The following is an 8646-nucleotide window of genomic DNA, read 5'->3' as shown; positions in this document are numbered from 1 at the left end:
TCCTAATAAGCACATTGATTGACAATGATTATTTTAACACAAATGCATCTGAAGATCTGCTGAAACTTTCCATGTTAATCTCTTGAAAACTACCAGGTTTCCATGATACATGTGAAGGTCAGAGGGCCAAGATGTGATAAGGCAAGAAAATAGATAATTGAGGGCAGGCCATCAACCTGTAATTTTGGTAGCTGATGTCTAACTCCATAATGATGCCTATCTCTGTCATAGTCTTCGTAGTATTGCTTCTAAAACCCTCAACTGAGCTTTCATACTCAACTGTTTCGACACTTTGAACTCCCAACTTTCTTTCTTTGTAAATTTGAGCTCATTCAAGAAGTATCCAAGGCCATGCACTAAGACTCATTCATTTATTCTAACCGGATAACTCTTGGCATTTGTTCTCGCAAAGTGTTGACTTAAAGTTTTCATATCCATCCATTGCTTGTCTCTTCCCTAGCTCCTTCAAAACTATAACCTTCCAGGATCACTGTTCTCTTCTAATTCTCACCAGTTACATATCTTAATCCTTCAACTACATAAGCCCTAAAGTCTGGAATATCATTCCTTTTCAAATATGTACTTCTTTATTTTTCACTCTATGGTTCATGCAGTCTGTAAAACCTACTTCTTTGACCAAGTATTTGGGCACCTACTCTAATTTACCTCGGTGTTAAATTATATACCAGCTTTGAAAGTTTTGTTGTGTGCTAAATCAATTCTTATTTTGGCTTCAAATGTTCAATTCACTGTCAGATATTTTATATCCCAACTGATATTAATAGTACTCAGCATGTTAGATCCTAAAATGAAACTTTCCTGATGGTCTAGTGGCTAGAATTTGGCACTTTCACCACTGTGGTCCAAGTTCAAATCCCTGTCAGAGAATGGGAATTTATGGACTCTATTAACCTGTATTGCGAAAACAGAATTATTTTGGGGCCCTCTTGTGGTACAGTGGTAGTGACCCTTACCCTGGATCAGGAGTCCCAGATTCAAGTCCCACCTGCTCCAGTATCATCTCTGACCAAGTTAATTGGAAAAATAGGTTAAATTAAAAATAGGAGATCCCAAAATGAAACGTGGGTTGTTAAACTCTAACTTTGTTTTATTTTTAATCTCACCATGGGGACAGTCACTGAACACACACAGTATAGCTGTCAGCATAACAGAGAGAACAAAATAGTTACTAAACAAGCACAACACAAAATATTGGAAAGATTTAAATATTGACATCAGAAAAGGATTCAAGTTCACACTACCCCTTGAGAATGGAGAAAATTTTACAAGGTCTGCTGCAGATCGCCATTTATCTGGATGATGTGCTAATAACAGAGAAGATCAATGAAGAGCATATAGATAACTTGGCCATAGTTCTTAGATGTTTCTCCAAGGCGAATATATGCCCTAGAAGGTCACTCCACTAGGCTACAGACTCAAGATGGGGTTACATCTGTTGGAAAATGAAGTGAGGGCAATCAAAGGTGCCCCAGCTCCCATTTTTGTACTGGAGCTTAGGTCACTCCTTGGATTGGTGATTTACAGGGAGTTCTTCTATAATGTGATGGTTGTGTTCTTGTGCAAGCACAACATTATAGAAAAATCGCGCTTTAGAAACAGCGCTTAAACTGTTGGCAATCTAATTGCGTTACAACCAACACATTTTTAAAAGTTCGTACTTTAGAAACAGTGCTCCCAATTTGTTAATCAAATTCGCATTAAGGAAACATGCATTATCGCAGAACGACCTGTATTACAAAACATTCATACATATCCTGGCCTCCATCCTGGCACTCTTACATCTGCGACTGAAAAAGGGTCAGCCTTGGAAATGGGCTTGTAGCCAAGACAGAACCTTTCGGAAAGTGAAGAAGCAGCTGTCACTGCTTGAGGTGTTGGCATACTACGACCCCTTGCAAGATATTGTGATGACATATGATGCTTCTCTGTATGGTATCGAGGTAGTGTTGGTGCACAGATGTACGATGAAGGTGAATACCCGATGGTGCATGCTTTTTGGAATTTGGCTATTGCAGAGCGCAAAACTGCCTAGATAGTGAAGGAAGGTTTGGTGGGCATCTTTGGTGTGAGAAAGTTCCATCCAATTTCCATCCATCAATTGGTAATAGTAGTAGACAACAAACCCCTGCTACCACACTCAACGGGGACAAGGCTTCAGTTGAAATAAGTGCGTACAATTGGAAATTAGAACATCATCCAGGAGGTTGAGTAGCAAATGCACATGCCTTGAGCAGCCTCCTACTGACGGATATGTCACTGGTGATGCTGCCACTAGAAAAGTCCATTCTGGTTTTAAACTTTCTGGACACCTTTCTGGTCAGCGCTGACAATATCATACTTTTGATGCTAAAAAATTTGGTCCTGGTAAAACTAAAACAGCTGGATGTGATGGGAGACCATCACAATCAAAATTGAAACCTTTCTGCATGGTGAGACCCAATCACCAGAGAGAACCAGATAATGGCTAAACTCCACCAGAAGTGTGCAAAATGAATATGTCGATGATAAGTCGTGTCTGGTGGCCACATTTGGGTGTAGACATAGCCACTTTAATGGGGCAATGTTCAGAGTGCTAACAAGGACAAAAATTACCAAAGCAGCTCCCCCACATTCCTGAGAATTCCTGAGTAAACCTTGGACTCGGTTACATGTCAATTATGCCTGCCCTTTCAAGGGCACAATGAGCATAGTCATTGTGGATGAACACTCAAAGTTGTGGAATGTGCATAGAGATCATTTCTCAAGTACTGGGACTGTGATAGAAAAGGAGCGAGTATCTTTTGCAGTACAAGGGCTCTCAGAAGTGTTGGTTACAGACAATGGGGAATTTGAATATTTCCTAAAGTTTAATGTCATGAGGCATAGACAGCTCCATATCATCTATTGCCCAATGGTCTGGAGGAAAGACCAGGCCAAACTTTGAAAGCAGGCTTAAAGAACCACCCAACAGCTTTACTCAATGTCAAACTGTTCTGGACACCCCTCATGCAACTACAGGGTTAGCTCCAGCAGAGTTGGCTACTTGGGAGAAGATTCAAAACCAGGTTAAATCTGATCTTTCTGGACCTGGAAGCGTAGGGTGAACCAGCATTGGGAATGCCAATGCCAGACAAAAGACCCCTCTAAGCAAGAGAAACAGTCTACTTCAGGGGACAAAGTTTGGTACTGAAACCACTGAAATGGCCTTGCATGGTATCAGGCATGGCCAATGCAAGGTCAGATCCCATGACATAAAGAATTTGGGTAGGTGAGCTGGTCCTAAACAAGCATGTGAACCACATGAAAGCTGAAAACTCAGAAACTGAGCAGAAGCAAAACACACCCAGCCACTCAGGACAGCTGGAAAGGCTATCGGAATCCACGTCTACTGTTGAAGAAATGGGTGGCATGGTGACTCAGTGGTTAGCATTGCTGCCTCACATTGCCAAGGAGCTGGGTTCGATTTCACCCTCAGGCAACTGTTTGTGTGGAGTTTGCGCATTCTTTCCATGTTTCCTCCAGGTGCTCCCACAGTCTAAAATTGTGCAGGTTGGGTGGATTGGCCATGCTAAATTGCCTGTTGTGGCCAGAGATATGTAGGCTAGGTGGATTAGCCATGGAAATTGCAGGGCTACAGGGATAGAATAGGGAGGTGGGTCTGGTTCTGCAACTTAAGGATTCTAATGAAATCTTTGAGTCTGAGGTGGACATAGCAGGTTTCATCCTTTACTCCCCAAAGAAGAGGGTGAATTTCTTCCAAGACGCTCCAGGCACAAGGGGTGGACAGGTGTATCAGAGGTTCAGTTCAGAGGGTAGAAGAAGCTATATTTGTCAAGTACTATGCATGTATAAATAAAGGGAGACTTGATAATGGGATACTGGCCTGTATGGAGTTATTTCAGATGGGTTCTAGGGAGTACAACCAGAGCCATGTCCTTGGCATTGTGGGTGGAGCTTAGAAGAATGATGATGATGATGAAATAGGCAGCTACATACATGGTCTCGATCTTAGTGACAAAATACAAGCCATGAGTTCCTAACACCTGCTGTTGGAAGTGAGGTCAAGAATGTTTAAGGGGGAAATTGAGAGTGGAGAAAAGTGCTGTTGGTTATCATTGCAGTCCAATATGATCTTGGAGTCGTGAGCAGTTTTAGCAGAGAGAAGACCTGACAATGTTTGTTGTGATCTAAATCAGGTCTGGTGATAAATGCTAAATTTTTTTTTATGCTTTATGCATTCAAATTGTCAGTGATCTGCCGATCAAATGATAATGTAGCATGATAATTTAGTGAATCCATCAGTTATTATTTGAAGAAGGCAGAGTATTCTACCCTTAAAAGGACATGCAACTATATTCTATTTCCACCTTTGAGCAGTTTGTATCAATCAAAAAATGAACACAAAAATGTTACCTGTACTGGCTGTGATTGAAAATGGCGAAAGAGTCAGTGGTGTTGTTGTGGTGGTACTAGTTGGTGCACAAGGCTTTATTATTCTAATAATTGTTCCATTGTCAGCACAATATGCCACAATGCAATCTCCTAGCCCATCTGTTATGTTGTAGATAACTTCATTTGGATGGTACACTGTGCCATTGTATATACAAACACAAGCTATAAAGAAAGAAAACACGGGGTAATGTGAAAATTTGTATATTGTTCTACATAATTAACATACTTTGTAGTAAAAAAATTGAAATTAATACTTACCACTGCTGTCGTTCATGCATTTAATACCTTCTGGTGTGCACAAGCTGAAAAATAAAGAACCCTTGTTTATTACGAGTTTAACATCATGGTAGTGAACAGAATTCCTTGCATTTGTAACTCATATGGCATATTACCATACCCTTTGAAAGCTACAAAGCATTTAAAAACTAATCGATTCATTTGAAATGCAGTCACCGTTGTAATGTAAATGAAATTAATACTCTAGCATTATTTCTGAAATGATGCTAGCCACAACAATTTTGACAAACGCAATGGTAAAAGTTACTTATATTGAACTTAAGTATGGCAATAAAAAAAAGGTCAATGGTTGGAGCGGGATTTCCACCCAAAAATGTTTGACTCAGAATGTACAATTTAATGTCTTAGATTATTGAAAATGCAAACAAAATAATAATAAGTACCATTTCTCACAGTTGTTTGTGGTTTCAATAGTTTCATTAATTTCATAATATTTTCCATTTTCATAACAGCCACATTGAGCAACACACTGTTTTGAATGTTCATCATAGATGGGTGTATTTTCTGGACATTTGGGATAACACCCTAAAAAAAAGACACAAAAACAAATAATTGTTTTTTCATGCTATTGAATTAAATAAAACAAATAAAGTTGCTACTGTTGAGTAAATTTACTTAAGATTAACCAGGTTTTTTTAAAAAAAAAGCTTATTTATATTAGTTTTGGAAGAAATCTAGTTGTAAAAACAGTTGAAGTGATGATGGCCCTTATATTGTGAAGTAAGCTGAAGATTGCAAACATCCCCTGTGAGCATCTAAATGACACAGTGAGCACTGTTCTGATTTAAAGCTACCCTTTGCCATTGGGAGCTTGAAATAGGAAGTTACTTACCTGATTTGAACTTAACATTTTCCCATCATTTCTGATTTTAGTACACAAGGTCACTCCCAGAAAGTGAGGCACCTCGTAAACATGTCAGAGCCTCCCTATCAGAATATTAACCAGACCTTGAGCAGTGAAACTGTCACAGCTTTCTAGCCATGGGGAGGAGCAAGTCAGCAGCTGATCAGAAAGACAAAAATGCTTTCCAGGTAAGACGAGAAACATCCCATTGTGGTTCCAAAGAAGTAAAAGCACTCCATCATGTCCCACAAAGAATGTTGAGTCATCCTTGGTCCAGATGTTTCCAATAACAACAACAACTGAGACTTTCTTGAAGTATCTTTTCTGTTGTGTTGGAAGTCCCTCTTTACCCTTCCAATCACATTCTGTTCAGGAGTTAATTCAGCAGTATTTCAATCAAGTTTAGGAGTTCAGGTATGTCGGACGGACGTTTTGCTTGTTCTAGCTGCTTCAGTACCCACTCCAGGATAAATTCAACATTAATAAGTTACATCTGAAAGCAACAAATATCCTTAAAGAAAACCCAGTTAAGACTAGAGGCTAAGTTCCTGAATTCCAGCTACTAGCAGGAAAGTCATACTGTTGGCTTTGCATCTTAATAGTTCACAAAAATCTCGTTATGCATGATCTACAGACAAATCTTCTGGGGTGGGAGCAGAACACTGAAATTTACCTGAAGCCAATAAAACAATACAAACATGTTGTCAGGGAATACTGTACACAGTTTTACAGTTACATCGTTCATAAAATTCCTCATGCTGCTTCAAAAATCCCTATAAGTGTGGAATCAGGCCATTCAGCCCATCAAGTCCACACTGACCCGCCGAAGAGTATCCCACCTAGACCCATCCCCTATCCCTGTAATCCTGCATTCCACATGGATAATTCACCTCGCCTGCATATCCCTGGACACTATGATCAATTTAGCTTGGCCAGACTACCTAAAGTGCACATCTTTGGACTGTGGGAGGAAACTGGAGCACCCAATGAAAACCCTCACAGACAGTCACCCAAGGCTGGAATCAAACCCGAATCCCTAGATCTGTGAGGCAGCAGTGCCAGCTACTGAGCCACTGTGCTGCCTATTAAAATGGGAATAACCTTTCTATCAGCGTTACTTAGTCAGAATTGTGTTGGGAAGACCATGTGCACATACAGATTTCTGTCTATTTGATCTGAAAATGTGTTGCTGGAAAAGCGCAGCAGGTCAGGCAACATCCAAGGAACAGGAAATTCGATGTTTCGGGCATAAGCCCTTCTTCAGGAATCAGAAACTTTCCTGAAGAAGGGCTTATGCGTGAAACGTCGAATTTCCTGTTCCTTGGATGCTGCCTGACCTACTGCGTTTTTCCAGCAACACATTTTCAGCTCTGATCTCCAGCATCTGCAGACCTCACTTTCTCTGTCTATTTGATACCAGACTGTCTACTACCACTGCCTATGGATCAGTATTAGTGCAGCAAGACACACCAGTTTCTGTAAATTACTGTTTTGTTTTGGCTCTTGGCAGTTCTGTAATGTATTTGCTTTCATTTGCAATCTGGGATTAGACTGGAAACTATAATATTGAGACACTTTGAGATGTATTCCTGCATTTAAAAAACACTATATCCAAATAATTAGTAGCCATTGCTGTTGATGTAATTTAAAAAAAACAGCAAAATATTCTTGTACTGTATGAAACTTTTAGAACAATCAAAAGGCAGTTTACCTTCTAACTGGAACGTGATGTTGCAGAGGCCAAGTGGGTTTAGGCATGATTTAAAGCAAGGGAATCCACAAGGATAATAATGCCATTCACACATTTCAGGAGAAGGGTTGTAGAAACTGCAGTACATGGCTGATAGAGGAGAAAATAGATATTCATTGCCTAATACTTGATCGTAAAAGTTTACAACGTATTTCAGGATTTCATACTCCATAATAATTATCCTCTTGTATCTTTTATCTTTCCTTTAGTACTGTTTTCTCTTTCTCTTCAACCCCCAAGCAACTTCTTATACCACTCAGTTTGTCTTTCCTTCTGTGTTGATTTTTCTCTCTTTTTTACTATTCTTTGCATTCACTAGGCATCTTTCTGTATTTCTATACTGGTATTAATGACTATCCCTTATTATCACATTTTTATCTTAACATTAATTGCTTGTCTGTAAGTATTTTCCTGTTGATGGCATTTGCTGATGAATCATCAGTGGTGATAATTAATATACATAAATAATTAGTAACAAAGATCCACCTTATTAGGTGATCTAATTAAAGTGATGTATTCTCTTTGACAATGCTTAAATATAAAAAGTTGACTTAATTAATAATGTAAATTTTTTTTCAGAAATATGTGATGTATGTTTGTTTTTGTTTAGGAACAAATTTATCCTTATCATACAATATCACCGCTCGACATTTGGAGACTTGTGAGTACCAAAACACCACCTGGAAAATCAGGGACTCCTTACTGGAGTGAGGTTAAATGAGTACTATTCTGGTTGGCAATTAGTAACTAGTGGTGTGCCTCCGGGATTGGCACCGCAATTATTTACAATTTATAAAGATGATTTGGAGTTAGGGACCATGATGAGTATGTCAAAGTTTGCAGATGACACCAAGATGAGAGGCAGAGCAAAGTGTGCAGATGACTGTGAAACATTGCCGAGGAACATAGATACTTTTCGTGAGTGGGTAAAGGTCTGGCAGATGGAATACAATGTTAATAAAAGTGAAGTCATCCATTTTGGTAGGAGTAACAGTAAAAAGGACTATTACTTGAATGGTAAAAGTTGTGGCATGCTGCTGTGCAGAGGGACCTGGATGTCCTTGTGCATGAATCACAGAAGGTTGGACTGCAGGTACTATAGGTAATTAAGAACGCAAATTAAATGTCCTTCATTGTTAAAGGGATTGAGTTTAAAAGCAGAGAGGTCATATTGCAGCTGTATTGGGTTCTGGTGAGGCCACACCTGGAGTACTGCATGCAGTTTTGGTCTCCTTACTTGAGAAAGAATGTCTTGGCACTGGAGGGGTTTGGCTTATGTACTGGCATTAGGTTGATTCCAGAG

General features: G+C 39.5%; 1 protein-coding gene across 1 annotated transcript in view; it reads right to left on the bottom strand.

Annotated features, from left to right (window-relative positions):
* Positions 1–8646, bottom strand: part of LOC132824527 (mucin-2-like) — a 185368-nt gene that overhangs the window by 86191 nt on the left and 90531 nt on the right. The window contains exons 25-28 of the mRNA XM_060839163.1: positions 7305–7433; positions 5133–5274; positions 4711–4754; positions 4414–4614 (exon numbers count right to left, since the gene is read on the bottom strand). Of these exons, the coding sequence (XP_060695146.1) occupies positions 4414–4614; positions 4711–4754; positions 5133–5274; positions 7305–7433 (516 nt within the window). The remainder of the gene's footprint in view (positions 1–4413; positions 4615–4710; positions 4755–5132; positions 5275–7304; positions 7434–8646) is intronic.

This window comes from Hemiscyllium ocellatum, chromosome 18 (genome assembly GCF_020745735.1).
Source record: "Hemiscyllium ocellatum isolate sHemOce1 chromosome 18, sHemOce1.pat.X.cur, whole genome shotgun sequence".
Taxonomy (NCBI): domain Eukaryota; kingdom Metazoa; phylum Chordata; class Chondrichthyes; order Orectolobiformes; family Hemiscylliidae; genus Hemiscyllium; species Hemiscyllium ocellatum.
The sequence above is the reverse complement of the archived record's forward strand: the minus strand, read 5'-3'. Positions and strand labels throughout refer to the sequence as shown.